Genomic DNA, 17,204 nt, shown 5'->3' with positions numbered 1-17,204 from the left:
GTAGGACAATAGTATGTTTGGGTTTAGACTTCCTATGGGATCCTTAGGAATTTTTTTTTTAAAAAGAAGACTTTAGCAGCAAGGCAATAGAACTTTTAAACACAAGCTTAAGTGTAAGCAAGTGATTTTTTTTCCTTCTACATTCAAAAGCATCAGGCTTAAAGAGGTACTTGTGTGCTTTGCCGTAGTGCAATGCTTCTCCGAAGCTTTGCCGAAGCCAGAGCTTTACTGAGGCTCCCACAAACCCCTCCAGGGGCGTGCGAGGAACCCGCACAGGGACCGTCCCTGTTCCCACCTCTCTCCGACCCAGCTGCCCCGCGAGGTTTAGCTCGCTGCTCCCTGCACGTTCCCCACAGCACTGCCAACCTCGCGCTTGGCTTCAGTGGGGGGAATTAGGATGTCAGTACGGGTCCCCTGTCTGGAGCAGTCGCAGTGCTGAGAGCAGTTCCCCAGCCTCAGCAGTATTTGACTTTCTGCACATTCCACATACACAGAAACAGGTAGTGTGTTCCTGATTTTTCCGTTCATCATATCCATAGAGACTAAAAAATATTCCCAAATAATTTTTAAGCAATGAGGCAGCTTCTTGTTTGCTTGAAGTTACATCTCTTCCTATCTTCTGTCTGCCTTACCTATTTTATAAATGCCTCTCTCAGCGAAAGCTGCCCGCTACTCCCTCATACCGTGCCTCGACAATTTTGGGCTGGCCCCAGTGTGTACTAGGTAAAAGCAAATGGTTTTCCGAAGTAAATAAGATGGAGATAAATTGCTTAAAATTATAAACAAAAGCATGCAGTTAGCAGAATGAATGCAAGGTTTGCTTGTCGCTGCAGTTAGTATGTGGAGGGAGGTGAGGAAGATGAGCTGAGCTGTGACTCTGAAGAAGCAGAGAATGAAACAGACGGTAAAGGAAATACTTCTGTGCCAGATGTACTGTAATGAACAAGCCGTGCTACCCAGTGCTGAGAAGAAAAGGTTTTGCGGTACAACCTGTTGGTAAAAAATGAGGTTGTTAATTTAGCGTGCACACGTCCGTTCCAGGAGTCTTTCTGAGCTGCCATTGGTTTATTTGCTCATCTGAAGCTCCACTTAATTGTCATTAGTAGACTGAGTTTTCAGTGGTTAGTCATTGCAAAAGGATGTAAGTTACATTTATTTTTTCTTGCACAAAATAGAAAATATTTTGCAGTGTAGGTGTGTATCTAGATGGATTTGGATTTAGAATTTTCTATAGAGGGAAAGAATTTGGTACTTCTGAGTTTCTGAATAATTCTGCAAGTTCCTTCCGTCTGCAAGCACTTTTCCTGAATTTAAATATACTTTGGCTTCTTTAGAACAAGAAAAATAATATTTTATATATGCATATGTATGTCTACAAATATATAATTACAATTGCTCTTCTATTTAAATTTGTGGTTTATATAATGATTAACATGCTCTTGTGTATTCATGAAATATTTGATCAAACTTCAAATACCTGAAAAGACAACACTGTTTTATCCCAGGTTGCTTTCTCATCTTTTTGGCAATCTCCTTTTTACTTTGTCACTCGAGACCACAATTCTGTGACCCTTAAGCTCACCTCCTGAGTAGCAGACTGCTCAGCCACACAGAGGCATGGGCAGACACAGTTGCGCTTTCAAGCTGACCAGAAAAAAAACCGGGGTTTGTACTGGTGGTGTTAGCAGACCGGCCTCTGAACTTCGGCTGGTGCGGATGCACCTGCTCTGACGTCAAGCCTACCACCACAGAACCTTTTGAAAACAAATCTGAGCTACAAGGGAGTTCACAGCACATCAGCCTGTGTGTGACGTCGCTGCCGTGTGCTGGGTCTGGCAGCAGTTTCGGGGATGATGTCCCGTTTTGGTGGACGGTGGCATGAGCGTGAGCTTTCACCTTACAAGTCAGCTGATTTAATCACTTAGGTTTTGACAAAAGGAGTAATGCCAGGCTGCACAAGGGGCTTGGAGGAGAGAGAAGTCAGACCATCCCTTTGGCAACTAGATCAACATAGCTGTAATATGAAACTTCACTGTCATCCATCAGTAGTTTGATTTTTAAAACGAAGTATATCTTGCATTACGAATGCTCTCAGCTTCCTACCAGTCTAATCTATCCAGAAGATTTTCTGACTGAGCACTGAAAGAACTTGCAAAACCTACCTGACAGCACCTCCGTTACGTGTTCAGCATAGTTCATACCACGGTTGGCAGGAGCTGCTGTTCTTCCCCGTAACATCAGTGGGAGCTTTATTCGCTTCACCAAAATAAAATCTCAGCCTGGGATTCAAAAATATCATGTGAAATCTATGTGCGCTGTAAGACCTCAGAGTATAGTAGAGAAGCAGTTTTGCTCGTTTGATTAAACAGCTGCAATTTTGTCACCTGAGAATTGTATGAGCACACAATATTTACTGTGTATGTTAAGACTATTTTATTACCAGACTCTAAGATATTTGTTTGTGAAATTCACCTGAAGATGTAACCTCTCATGCCACAGTAAGCACTTAGCTTGTCATGAGAACACAGCTGATGGCACATCTCTTGGGACATCTGCAGCTGAAGCCAAATTTGCCTCCATACCAGCAGCAGTAGTTCTGTAGTATGCTGCTACATACAGATGGTACTCCACTGAGTTGTCTGCACTGACCTCAAATCCTGAACTTCTCCAGGAAATCCTCGTGCCATAAATCTATCAGTTATCCTGCGAGGACATCTCTAGCAAATTCTTACGTTAGTATCTTGAAGGATGTATGTTGAACAATAATGGCCAGCTCACTGTTTTTATTTTTACTAAAGGAGAAAGTTTTTCTTTGTAACAGAGTGGTTTAGGCTGCATTACATGTTGGGTTTGGGTTTTTTTTTCTAGTATGTACTGTTGTAAAATATATTCAAGGCATTGCTTAGATGCGGCATTTATCATAGGCTTACACTAATGTATACTGACATTACACCTTCTCTTTGTAGACCAAGCCACCCTAGTAGAGCAAGTGAAACGAGTAAAAGAAATTGAAGCTATTGAAAGTGACTCCTTTGTTCCACAGACATTCAGATCAAGTAAAGAAGTCAAAAAGGTAAGTTTTCAATATCCTTTCTTGGTGCATAATCCTTTCAAAGTCAGGTGGAAGCTGCACTATTAATACAGTTCCCATTGACGAAAGAGCATCAGTGTTGACAATCTTAAATCCCACCGACTCTCCTATGTTCTTGGTGTAGTGTTCAAAGAGTAATACATTTAAATGTGTTAGAATTTCAATGAAATCAGCTGGTTTGACAGTATATTCTATCTATGCTGATCAACTCCAATTTTGTAAAAAATATTTTTAATTATATAAACCCATGAAGATTCTTTTTAGGAAAAGCAGAAGAATTAAAATCCAAAAGTAGTCATTTACATGGTAATTAAAGGTAGCGATCAGTATATTGAATAAAGCTTAACTGAAGCCAGACTTTAAGACCATATTTACTCCCTGAAACGAAACGGCGTTCTTTTCAGACAGTTTTACAAAAAACTAACAGGAGACATCCAGGTTTCAGAATTCTACCTGCATTTTGGCTGCCAAGTCTCCTAGGGAACTCAGATGCTTTTGTCTTTGGAAGTATGCAAACAAAGGCTTTGTTCAGTTTTTCCATGTGACGGTGAGGTGTTTTGAATTAGCATTGTTTGTTTCCCCAGGAACATGCATTTTCTTGCCTTTTCAGAAGTCTTTGAGAAACGCATGCAGCTGCTTCAGAAAGCAATCCAAAAACGCAAAGCTACAGTTCTGCAAGCTCTCTCATTGCCTTTGGCAATACCTTTTTTATTTTTTTTCCACTTCATGAGTTCAGTCTGGACCTTAGTCCATGTCCAGTGTGTCCTGCTAAGCACGCTGAGAAGTATTTGCATGAGGATCCTTTCCTAGGCACATGTTGCAGTGGGAAGAAAGAGTGCTTGGTTAAGGTAGTGCCACCTTTGGGAGTTTGAGGATAAAACAAACACTCAGATGTGTTTCTTTCTTTGCAGTCAATAGAGCCTACTGAACTGCAATACGAACCTGTAACTATCGACATCGGAACTGTTGAGGCATCTGCTCCTGAAAAAGAACCACCGCCTGCCAATATTCCTACTGCTATCAAATATCAAGATGATAATTCTCTAGCACATCCAAACGTAAGCGCGCTGATATTTACTTTATCTTTAGAACAAGGCAGCCTATTGAATGAGAGCAGCTTCACGTGACCCAACAAACATTTGGCTGTGCTGCTCATCAGACCCTGCAGGCTGAAGACAGTTAGCTAACGGGCCGCTCCGCGGGCTCAGAAAGAATCACACTCCCTGCATCAGCCCACAGAGAATAATTACAAAAGAAGTAGTTCACCAGTGATGTGGTTTTAGAGTTACAAACAAATTTTATAATGAATTAGCATACTAATTTACTGGAGGGGAATTTAAGATCCTGTTCATGTAAAAATTCCCGTTCAATAAAAATTCAGGAAAAATTGCTTTTGGTTTCTGTAGTAAGACATGCCCACCTTGCCAAATTGTAAAGCTTTAAATACCTGACAAACTTAAGATAATTTTAAATCATCATGGCTAAACGTACACAAATTCCTCTGTGAGCACTTGTAATTGGAAATAGGAGTGCTTACAGTAGAGGTTTTTTAAGAATTAGCAAATTAGAAATTATTTGCAGTAAATAAACTAATGTGAATTCTGTATGACAAACATGGCTAACAAAGGCCAGGACCTGTACAGTATGAGGCATTTGCCGTTTCAGGAGGAGGCTGAAATTGGAATGTCTTGGTTTTCCAGTTATTAAAAGTCTCCACCTTTACTAATGTATTTTTATCACCTTTGTATTTTAACACCCCTGTGCAGCTAGGCTTTTTCTTTGGGTGCTGAAATAGTCAACATATATTTCAACAGATTATAAGAAATGAAGTTAATGAGTTGTGCCTACTCTTCTTCCTCTCCCACTTGTCTCTCAGCTGTTTATCGAGAAGGCAGAAGCAGAAGAGAAGTGGTTTCAGAGGCTGATTGCTCTTCGCCAGGAAAGGCTGATGGGCAGCCCAGTGGCCTGAGCGAACTGCTGCGACCATCAGATACCAGTTCTCCACGAATGCTAAGAAATCCTACCATGAAATTGTTTTATTTTTCTCTTTTGAGGGGATTTTAATACTCCATATGAATTGTACAGAGAATAAATATTTCATCTGAATAAACAAGAATGTTCTATCCTCCGTTTTTCTCCTGAGCTCATTGCTGGGTGACTTGTATCGCTGCGCTGCTGTAGATGAGGAGGCTATCACAGCAGTGTAATTTCCCCTTTTTTCCTTTTCCTCTTGGGGCACAAAAAGGCTGACAGCCCAAGGAGATGTAATTTTATACCTCCCAATCAAAAAAATATGTATAACCATGTAGCAGTTTAAAGATAAATGAAAAAACAAGACTGCCAGAGTTCAGATTTACCAGTGCTCAGACGGTAGGAGTACGAGCGACACCACCCTGGGCCACTACATCTTCTGCAGCCAGAGGAGGATTCAGGGCAGGCGGTATCACTGTTATCTCTTCCTTCCGTTCTGTGCTGCGGTGGCAGCTTTTGAATCCCAAACATCTGTGGATGGTCTCCTTGCTGAGGGGCTTTGGGGCTTTTCTCACTTGACGTGTTTGCCTGCCGGCCCCAGCCTTAGCCTGGTTCCCCACTTCTGGTGGGCTTCAGTGGAAAACAATGTTTTACATTTCCTTGAACATCTACCCACTACGGTTAGCAGCCAGGAGTAGATATAAGGAAATAGTATGTTACCCTTTTAAACAAAATTGTAATGTTTTCAGCAGGTTTCAAGAAATACCCTTTTCTGAGCAATTTTAAGCACATTAAAATGTTCGATAATCTGTAAAAGACAGCTTTCTATGAACTTTTAATGGGAAATAATGTAAATATTATTGTGTGTAATGGTACCTTTTCGAACAAGACTAATGGGCTACCTATTTCTGTATAGAACAACTGTTTTCAGTCTATGAAGCTTCTGTTTGTCTAGGTGTGACTTTAAAATAATGAAAGATTAGTACTGTTTGAACATACTAAATTTAGCCTGAGTAGACTTACAAAAAAAAAAAAATCTGTCCATCATCCAACCAAATGCCGGAGATCAACTGAATGAACTACAAAAGTACTTATTCTGGGGTATCTAGCAAGGCTGTGAGAAAACGATTACATCAGCAGAAGATTAAACAGAGCCCCCCCCACCTCTGGACATACCTCATTGGAACTTACCTGCATCAGCTTTACCATGTGAGTGAAGAAATTCATAAGGCTTTTTTTTAGTGTTATTTTTCCTGGTTCTCAGATCTGTGGTGGAAAAAAAAATGGAGGATGATTTGGAACCGTGCTTTGGTTGTCTTACGTTTTTTAGATCGCTGCTATAAAAGGAAAATGTATTAAATTTGCATTCTAACACATTTTTACTTTTTCTTTATGAACAGTGTTAGTTTTACTTGGTCCTGCATTAAAATTACTATCTGTGTTTCAAGACTACCTTGTCTGCAATGGAGTGGGAAAAAAAATTGTTTCCCTTGTTTCATTTCAGCATTTTCAAATGGTAAATATTTGTCATTGTTCTGTTTTCTAATCTCCATCTGTGTTTCTTTCATTGTAAATAAAAACTATTTGATCTCCATGTAAGGTACAGGTGTAAATTCCTCTTCTCGCACATTATGTTGGATAATTTTGGTATTTTTATTGGATGCAGAGTGGTTCCTTTTAGATAATTCAAAACCCTATTGGATAGTAAAAAGTGCTACAAACTGGTCTGTTATAAGTAAGTAAGACTTGGTGGTAATAATAGGGTGTGTCTACTTTTGTTTATCAGTTAACAATAAAATTTGTCCAGCAAGTCCGTGCTAGAGAAGCAGGATCTGGAAAGAAAATGGAAACAGCATTTAGGTAATCTGAACTGAATAGAAATATGTAATGAAACGTGCCAAACATAATTTGAAACATGAAGCAAATAATTATAAAGTTTATTTTTATAGTTTCTGTTGCAGATTAGTGATCAGAATAACCAAGAAATAATTACTCAGAACTATGTAGTTTTCTGGAAATATCTGACTTGTTTATTGCCCGGGTGTCTGTTTGGAGACAGGTCATGTAAGAGGAGGGTTTTCTGGTGTCGGCCCTATATTCTGTCACCCTGTCTCAGTTCCTACTTGGAACATTCATTATGAAGGCATTGTCAGGATGGAGTCTTTACCTAGATGCCATCTGTTACAAATCAGACAATGTACTGTCCTTGTTGTTACAAACCTGCCATTTCATGAGTACAGGTTTCTAAAGATGCCCAAAGCAAGTCAGTGATGCTCATGTGTGTGTCCTGGAGGTGAGAGCTCATCTGGAGCTGACTAGCGACCTTAGTGATGCCAGACGTTGTCTTGCGAGTTGTAATCTTACTGATTCCACAGCTTAAACCTTCAGCAAAGACAGATGCTGTTCAACTGCGTTTGCTCCTGTAGAGTAAAATAAAGGTTGTATAAGGCCAGCCATAGGGTTCTAAGTGTAAATGTTTAGACTGCAGCGCTCTTGATTCATGTTATGTAAACTATTTTGCTTTTACTTGAATAGCATCCTGTGATAAATTATTCATTTTCCTGTCAAAGGTAGGCAGACATTTGAGTATGAGAAATGAAATACAGATGAAGGCAGCAACATCAGAAATGAACTGCACTCTTTAACCAGCTATGCACGACTAAGGAGAATTTTGACAAACTTACTGCTTAAAATTATTTTACAAGACTTGGATGCATTATAAATGGATTGTATCCAAATACACCTGCAGTCCACCATTCCACGTGTGGGGCCTCTCTGCTTAAGGAAAAGATAGCATGTGTTACCTAATCAGCCAGAGACAAATTTAATTACCCATGTCATAACATGGACATGAAACCCCTATCAATGTGTACAAATCAGTTGCCACTAACTTGGAAAAACGCACTGCTGACTCTCAACCCGTGCATCTCCTGATCAAAAAAAAAGTGGCATCTTTCAACAATAATCCTGCTTGCTTAGTTTTTTTGCTTTAAGGTCTTCTGATATGCTCACATTTAGCATGTGGGACTCTTCCCTGTGGAAAGCTTGTTGTTGTTGTATTTCCCACTTTGCTCTGTGCTCGTGGTGAAAGGGAATGGATTCCTGATTAAGAAGGGGAAAGAAACAGCTGTTTGTTAGTTATCCAAGGAAAACACAGGACTTTTAGCTGTGTTTTGCAGTCTGTAGAGACAGCAGTGACAAGGTTTTATCATTCAGGACTAGTGACGGGGTGTCTCTGATACAATCGGCTCTAACACAAAGTTCCTCCTAAAGTCAAACTACCTTAAATCTGATGCAGACAAATGGTGTGTAGGAGTGAAAAGATAATGCTGTAACTTGAGCCATTCAGTCTTCTGGTAGTCAGCAAAGACCTCTACCCCTAGAAATTACATTAGCAAACTCATTTCACTTAGCCTGCTGAACAGCCACCATCAATTAAAGTCAAACCAGGCTGATTTTTATTTGATAACTTTTAGGTAACATGTTCACTAGCCCTTTCTGATTTCTTGAGCCATCTAAGCATCTCCACAACTATTTTTTATTATGATAATTACTTGTAAAGGAGCTGTTGCTAGTTTTTAAATAATTATTACCGTTGTAATATTTTAGAAAGATTTTTGCTGCTAAAGTAACGGTATCTAAGACAAGACTGCCAGCCAGATCAAATTTTGCTACTTCTGCTTCAGGCACTCTGATATGAGCAGGACTGGATGATCCGAAGGCCATTTTTCCATCAGTAACCCAAAACCAACCTTCTCGATGATTAGTTTTCCATTTGTCAAGTTACAAGAAGGAAGTTATTTTTAGTGGAGATCCTTGAACTCTAGAAACCTGTTTCAGGAGAGAGCAGCTTGAACCTATGACTTAATCCACATATGACACAGAGCTGCGGCGGCTCTTCAGCTTCCAGCAGTAAAGAAAAGCAATGCTAAAAGTATTATTACTCCAGACTTTAAAATGTTCACCACTTGTAATTTTGACTTAATGCAGCATTGCCTGATTTCTTTTTTCCTGTTTTCTCCCTTCCTTGTCTCTCTCCATTGCTAAGACCTAGGAAAAAAAGAGTAGCAGTGGCTGGGCCAGATTCTGTGACACTGGTGAGCAAGACTTAGACACTGAGTCATTCTGGAATTGTCACTCCGGGGTGAGATGTGACACGATACGGCTGCTCTTTCTGGAAGGAAGCGGGAGCTGAAGCCTAGCCCGGAGAGGGGAGGAGGGAGCTCAGTGCTAACACCAGCGCTGTGCTGCACTTCAGCTGGGCTGCCCTCATCAAGGTGAGCTGGACATGGCTATGCCATGATTGAAACCCAGGTGAAAGTGAAAATCGCTATTTGGCTATCGTTTTGCTTCTTCAGAAACACAATATAGACCAGGGCTGCATGGGTGTAGGGACAGTAATGATATGAGAAACTTTTCAGCCCTAGGGGCATCATTTTTGAATGCGCTGTTTTGAAAAGGCTGTCATTTAAAAGCTGTCACCTCTGCTGAGCTGCCACAGTAAAAATGTCATTCCCACTAGGTGTCTCTGCTGTCCCAGAGCAGTTGTTGCTCTGAACCTCGGTGCTGCTTAGGGAGGCCGCATGGATGGGATGCAGATAAAACAAATTTGCCTTTTTACACCCTAACCAGAGTTGGAGTTAGGGTAACAAGATGGAGCCGTTTGTCTCATAGTTTTCTGGTGCCCTCCAATCTGCATCTTTTCAAATAAAAAATAGCACTCAAAAAGGTAAGGTCCAAATATTTACTATGTGGCACTGTCTCTGGGGGAGTTTGTAGGAAGGAAAAGTGGACTCTTGCCCTCCCTCATCAGCAAAATCAGCTGCCTGAGGGCATGCTGCCCCTCGCTCAGAGCCCAGCCGTTTGCGGGGGGACTGGCACCTTCCCTGGGCACTGCAGCTCTCCACATCCCTGGAGTGAGCAGCTGGATTTCCATGTTACAGTTCTGAAAGGAAGGCATAAACAAGTCTCATTAATTATTACTAATGGATACTAAATACAGCTAACATTTGTAAAAATGTCGAATTGCATTTTTTGATTCCTCTTCAGTGAATTTCAGAGTATTTTTTTTAAAAATATATTGTCGTCTTATTCCAGCATTCGTACAAGTTACAGAGCTGGGCAGCTATGTGAATTGAATATATATTTAAATAAAATATTACCATAAATGTTATTACATGTCTACCTCTAGTTGCTTGCAGTAGAACGATGCTTTTATCTGACATTTACGAACAATCTATAACAAACTGCCTTTGCGAAAGACTGCACTGGGCTGACGTTACAGATGGAATGTAATCAGCTTTGTAACAACACTGTCAAAAGGCCACTTCCACTAAAAATACGCTTAAGCTTCTGGAAATTGCACTGCATCTTTAAGTCTACCTGTAAAAGAACTTAACTGTAAGAAGTAAGGATACCTCATTTATGCCAATATATTTTAAATTTAAATAGTAACTGCTGATCCTTACAGAACCGACTGGGGATTGAGCACTGATTGTCTGAGTCCTCTCAAATTACCTTCAACCTTGCTTCTGACATTGCTCGGCAGTACATGGAAATACACAGCGCGCAACTGAGCCGAGCCCGCAAGTGCTCTGTTACCAGTATTTTTCCAAAATAGTTCAGGAAAAGGACCTATTTTTATGTACTGTGCTGGTTTTCTCAGTAGTTGGGTAAACAGAGCTAAACATTTTCGTGCGCTTTTGAAAGTCAGGGGCTGCAACAAATGTGATGAAAAAGTAATTGTGTAGTAAAAGCTGGGTTGTTATTTTTTTAGGTAAACAGTGAAAATTTTTCTTGACAATTAAAACCAACAATTATTTCTTGCCTTACCTCTGAAACTTGTCATATTCTGGGCTCTATAAACTTGATGTTGTGATAAGTCATGCATTTAATATACTTGTTTTCTACAGGACTGATTTAAATATGGCTTTAATAATGTCTGCCTCAACTAGAAAGATTAATTTTTAGGTTTAGAGACGAACAGCCTAAGGCAGGCAAGACCTTTCAGATTAGTTCAATTACTTGAACAAACACAGTACTGTCCGAACTGTGGTCGCAAATTTTAAATAGCAGAGAAATTTGGCTTCACCTGGTGCAAATCACCTGAAGCAGGAAAGCTTGTTTTTGAGTTCCTATGGAAATTCGTTCTTGCAGGCACTGGGTAAATCAAGCAGCTCTCACTGCCTAGCTGATTTATAGCCCTGGATGTGTGTTGCTATACGTTTTGCATTTTTCTTTGTCTGATTTTACAGCTTGAGGCCATAGCCAAATTCTGAGCTCACTTTTGGCAGTCTTCACTGTTAACCTGATAAAGATTTTGCCCCATGAATACATTTGCTGCATTTACTCCTGGTGCCAGCAGTTTGCTATTATCTCTCCCTGATTTCAAGAGAAATGCCCCAACACGCAGCCCAGTAGAACAGGGTCTCACCTCTCGGTGTACGGGTTTGGGAAGGAGTCAGCCCTCCCCTGCACATGTTGCTGTTAGCCCCGTGCACTGCTGAAGGAAGCATCAGGAAAAACAACTTGTGAATGCCATGCTGAGACTTAGAGTGTGAATTTTTTTGTCTCCCTTCCACTGCCAGAGAGAAGTTGCCAGGATTTAAGAAATAAATAGATCATCTCGAGGAAAGCTGTTCAAATTCAGCATCTTCAACATGTATTTTTTGGTTGCTTGGCCATTGGGAATGGCAAAATGAGATAGCTGCAAATTACTCAAGTGACTCAGGAACAAAACTCCCTCTGCTCCCTAATAATTTAACGTGTTCTGCCAAAGTTTTATAAATCAATAGTTACTGTACATGATGGCAATGGAGACCATTTAAACCAATATTAGTTTTGGATCAAATCCTGGAATCAATGATAAAAGCTGCCACTGGGGCTAGTCTTGAGTCTTTTTTGGTTATGATGTTTTTTTAAGAATGACAATATGTATATTCATATGTCTCAGTTTTCACTCTGCTAAACAAAAACAAGAACAGAAGATAAAGGGAAAGGTCGCAAAATTAGGGCTGATTAAAAGAAATGCTGTTTCACGTGATGAAAAATTAAACTTGGGGATTCGTTGCTGCAAGATGTAATTAAAGCCAAAAACTTAGAAACTCTCTAACGGATTTTTCTTGTGTGTAGAGGATTTGAAAAGTAACATGCAAATACTTCTTGTAAAAGAAACAGAAGCTGATTGTGCAGGCCTTGGAAATGAGTTTGTATTACAAAGATGCGAGAGGCCCCAGGCAGGCTGTGTCACATACTACTAAAGCCTGCCCAAGAGCTGTATCTTAGAAAACATCTACCCAGGTAACGCGTAAATAAGACACCAGACACCATGCAGGTTTACCAGGTAATCCCATCTGGCAATTGCCACATTGTTTCTATTGGTATTTTGTAAACAGCTATTAAATAAGTAAATGAAATAATATATTGATTTTTAAAAGGGAGCGGATCTCTCATGTTTCTGTGAATCCAACAGAATACATGTCACCAGTTCTTTCAGCTGCCTCAAAGAAACACACAAAAAAAATCTCATTCTTTTACTTTGCTGAAGCCTCACAGATACAGAAGACTTCAAATATACTTGACACAACACGAGGATCTCTCTTGCAGTCTAAATGATATTTGTTGCCCTGACAACGGCACGCAAGCATTATTTATTAGTTCATACATTATTGATAATCCTCTAATTTGTGTGTGATGGGAGGAAGTTGGTCTGCAAATAAGTTATAAATGGAAGGTTATCAACAACTTGTAGAAGTCGGTGACAATTCTATATATAGCTAGTCCCAGCGCACGCTCCGCTGATGCCACAAAACATGTTTCTTACCTGCCAGTGGTGCCAGTACAGGGTTAGGAATCTCCTGCAGCCATGAGTTTCTACTGCTGCCTATGTATAACAGTCGTCTTTTTTTTCTTTTTTTTTTTTTAAATCAACTTCAAAGACAGAACAGAAGATTTTAAGGATATTTTTTAATTATATACAGAGTCCAAAGGGAGTCTCAGAGTGAACAGAGAAATATTCTCTATGACAAATTCTTGGGAGGAAAATGGAAAATTTTGCAATAACAGCAAAAGACAGAAATCTCTTCCTATAAAAAGCAGGAATTAATCTTTCCCAGTCTGCATCTTACAGAAAACATGGTTCAACTTATCTGCTTAACACTGACAAAATACATCAGAGACAAGAACAAAACCAGCTCTGGTCAACACCAAGAGACATTTCTTCTTCTGTCTTGCTCCATTTACTTCATTACTATAATTACCCCACTTTTAAACCATCTGATGTTTCATCAGTGTCAGACCCAGCATCTTCGAGCACCAATGAAGGGATGGAGAGGATGCCTCATGATTCAGATTAGATTTCATAGAAAAGTCTCCTGATAATGAACTAACGAGTATTTATGCTTTCTTTTTTCTTGGTGCCACCTTTGTGTATGCAAACTGACTATTTCTTTATAATATTACTTTTTAATCTTGGTATATATTTATTTTTAAAACAAGGGAACCTTGCAATTTAGTTATAATGATTACATATTTTAAAATCTTGCAAAATATTGGCCCTTGGTGTACAATCTTAAAATGGACTCTGGCTCTCATTCTCACAAACCAGTTGCTGGCTGGCACTTTGCCTATTTCAACAGGGATGCAGGAATGCAATTTTCACTTCCAAGTGTTAAGCATCCCTACTGGTTAAAAATAATCCTTGTAGAGAAAGTATAGCTGATGACTACCCAGATATCAAGGCAGAAATATTCCTGCATTTCTCAGCAATTGCACCAAATGTTTTCCATGTGTTTTAGAATATTTTACATAGCTGTGCTATTCTAAATAAGTCGATCACAATCAGGATCTTTTTGCAGTGTCACTATAATTGATTTGTACTCTGGACATAACAGAAAACATAAGCCAAAGGGAAACAGCTGTGGAAAAGAGCCACTCAGCATAAAGAGTTAAGATGAACAGAAGTGTTAGTAGAAAATGTTTGGGGCAGGAATCTAAACCCGTATCTTTGGAATCAAGAGAGAACAGAGAATTATAAATACTAACAAAACGTCAGTATGGCAAAATGACCTTTTGTTCTAGATGAATATGTTCAACAAAGCTCTGAAGTCTGAATCAGATTTAAATAGTCATATCACCGAAATGAATAAGAATTAAGAAGGTAAATTAATTCCTAAGGGAAATCACTGTAGATCTCATTATTTCAGGAACAAGATACCTTAAAACTTTTAATTAAAGATAATATTTACTGCAAATGAATAAGAGTTGGCAGGTTTCAACAGAAACCATAATCTCATTTATGCAAAGTTTTCTTATATTAAGGCAGACATCATTAATCTCATTGGAGATGCCCTCCAGACTGACAGTGCTGTAGCACAGAGGTGATTTCTTACAGAAGTCTTTTTATCTACACAAAAGAAATCTAACTGAAGCAGACACAAACCATAAGAAGGCCTGAGCAATTAGAGATATCACTCTGTGCAAATAGAGTACTGACTTTATCGTGTTAGTGAGCCTCTCATAATGAGCTCACTTCTAACAGGGCCCATCTTCCCACTAGAAGCTAAAAAATTAACAATAACTGGAACTCATATTGCTTAGTTCTCTGCACAGTAATCCAGCTCTGGATCTGCTCTTACTTGGAAAGAAATTTAATCGTTTGGAGTTGGGGTCTGCATAAAATTAAACAGCAAACTGCAGATGATGTGATGTACTCTGAATGGCTGTCGGAAAGCTCTACGTTTCAGTTTCATCGTTGTATAGAAGGTTTGGTTTTGCAAGGCTGAATTCGTACAAAGGCTGCATGGTGCTAACTGAACTTGTAGTCTGTTTGGTATCCGTGTGCAGAAACTGTTAAATAAATATTGTTAAAAAAAACAAAACACCAAAACTACGTAGGTACTGATAGAAGACTGCAAACAAGTTAACCACACCAAAACAAATATTTTGAGAAGATGAAGCTCCAGGAGGATATGAATTTGCAGGATTTTGTATTTGGCATGCTGATTATGTTAAAGAAAATTCACCTTGCTGGTTTGTAGCAAGTAATAAGTGAATGTTCTGGTATACCATGTCATGGATATTAATGAACTGCTGTAATAGCAAACCCAAATTGATCCAGGGCATCTGTCTATTAATCAAAATATAATGGCATGTAATTAATAAATGAGCACTGTACGTGACCTAATCACTATGGTAAAGCTACTGTTTATTGCATTTCTAGTACGAAAACACTAGCTTCAGAGGAGTTTTAAAGAGCTTTAAAATCTGTGGATTGAAAGACTAACTACAGTGCAGAGGATGATACTACTACAACATTTGCAATACTTTTGTGTGCGGTTTGAAACAAAGCTTGAATTCTGTCTCTGAGCAATAAAAAAGTTCTTTGATAACATCATAACTGGCACAAGATTTTGTTATAAAAAACCCCAAAGCGGCAGAGTTCACTTCCATGACTACCGCCTGATTTGTTTTATTTGCTAATCTTTCATCAGAAATGTACAAACAGTTCACAGACTTCACCTGGATAATCAATGGGTAACCCTTTTTCTGTCATGCTTCCCTGCCCACCAGTCAGTCAGTATAAACGTTTTCACTGTAACAAGTGCTCGAACTTGGGAGTGCATCTTAAGGCTGCAATATCACCACTTGCTAAGGTCTAAAGAGAAGTCTACATCAGTAGACAGCAAAATCAATGCTCACCCGATTACAGATATTTTTCAAAAATATTGCAGGCTCCGTTCATTCATCTTTTATGTCAGTTTTCCACTTTGGGCCAAATACCAGCAGAGCTGCTTCTGCAGCATGATGATGGATCTTAGTGGAACAAAGGATCTACTTTCATGACTACCATATAAATACTCCGATGCTCTCTAATCCCACCTGGTTATCCAGGGCACACTTTCTATATTTCCCCTAAAAACTGGGATATTGAAAGAGATGTGAGGAGAGGGGGGAAGAGCCTTCACCTGTCTCTCGACAGGAGATGCTGGAGAGGAAACAGCCCTCCGGCTCACAGCTCTGAGAAGCTTTGCCCTCTAAACCAGGGGAATTTTTTCCAAACACATAAATGCTTTTCTCCACAATTCTCCCCTTTTATGAAGAATGAAGGGAAGACTCTTATACCTCTGGTTCTTTCAAGCTGTCCTCCTTCAGGAGCGAGTTTATAGGTGGCCGCTGTTCTTACGCACACCCCTACACGTTCCCAACCGCGCTGCTCTGCAGGAAACCTAGACAACAACCGCAGCTCCGTTCTGATACTGAAACCTTCCTTTGGGGGCCGTGCCCAGCCACAGGGTTTGCTGAGGGGTTCCTCCGTGACAGCCGGCCGTGGGACTGCCGCTGCCCACCAAGAAGGCAAAGAGCTCATTTTCCCTTTCTGTTTAACCAGTAACGCTAACAGTCCCCGCTCCCCAAGCCGGCACAGTTAAGCGGTACCGAATGGAGGGCAACTACCGCGAAGCCTCAGCAACGGGCTGTGCCGCGCCAGTGCTCAGCCGGTGCGGAGGGAAAGGTGACCCCGGGACGCCAGCGGCCGCGGCGGCCGCCCGCAGGCAGGGCAGCACTGCGGCCGGACACCCTCCCCGGCCGCGGTTTGTCGCCGCCTCCCCGTCCCGCTGACACCGCCCGCGGCTGCCCGGGCGCTGGCCGCTGGGGGCCGCCGCTCGGCCGGAGGCTCCCGTCCTGCCGGGGCAGAGGCCGGCTCAGCCGCGGGGGAAGGGACGCCGCCCGCCCCGCACACGCACGGGCGCTTTATTTTGCTGCCACCTACCGGAAAAACCGCAATTATTGTAAAAACCGCTCAGCCCGGGCCGGCGGCCCGAGCCGTGCGGCGGCGCCCACCCGCCAGGAGCTGAGGCGACGGCTGGGCCGGCTCCCTGCCGCGGACAGCACCGCTCCGAGCCGCGCCGGGCCAGACCCCGCGGCCTGCCCGGGCAAAGGGGTGCGGAGGGAGCGGGCCCGAGGGGCGCCGCGGGGCCGCACGACCGGGGCCGCCCCCGCTCCGCGCCGGTCCCCGCGCTGGGCCCCGGCCCGAGCCTTCCCGAGCGGGACCGCGCGGCGGCGCCAGTTGCCACGGCAACGGTGGCTCGCGGCGAGCCCCGCCCCTCTCGCTTACGTCAGAGCGGCGGCGGCCAGTGGCGGCGCT

At 41.4% G+C, this 17,204-nt stretch overlaps 1 protein-coding gene across 1 annotated transcript in view; it reads left to right on the top strand.

Annotated features, from left to right (window-relative positions):
- RSRC1 (arginine and serine rich coiled-coil 1) overlaps positions 1-6,084 on the top strand; it is a 168,588-nt gene extending 162,504 nt beyond the window's left edge. Inside the window, exons 9-11 of the mRNA XM_037406974.1 lie at positions 2,967-3,073; positions 4,003-4,149; positions 4,968-6,084. Coding sequence (XP_037262871.1) covers positions 2,967-3,073; positions 4,003-4,149; positions 4,968-5,060 — 347 coding nt within the window. The 3' untranslated portion in view covers positions 5,061-6,084. The remainder of the gene's footprint in view (positions 1-2,966; positions 3,074-4,002; positions 4,150-4,967) is intronic.
- Positions 6,085-17,204: the final 11,120 nt, after the last annotated feature.

Source organism: Falco rusticolus, chromosome 13 (genome assembly GCF_015220075.1).
Source record: "Falco rusticolus isolate bFalRus1 chromosome 13, bFalRus1.pri, whole genome shotgun sequence".
Lineage (NCBI taxonomy): Eukaryota > Metazoa > Chordata > Aves > Falconiformes > Falconidae > Falco > Falco rusticolus.
This window is presented reverse-complemented; position numbering and strand designations above follow the sequence as displayed.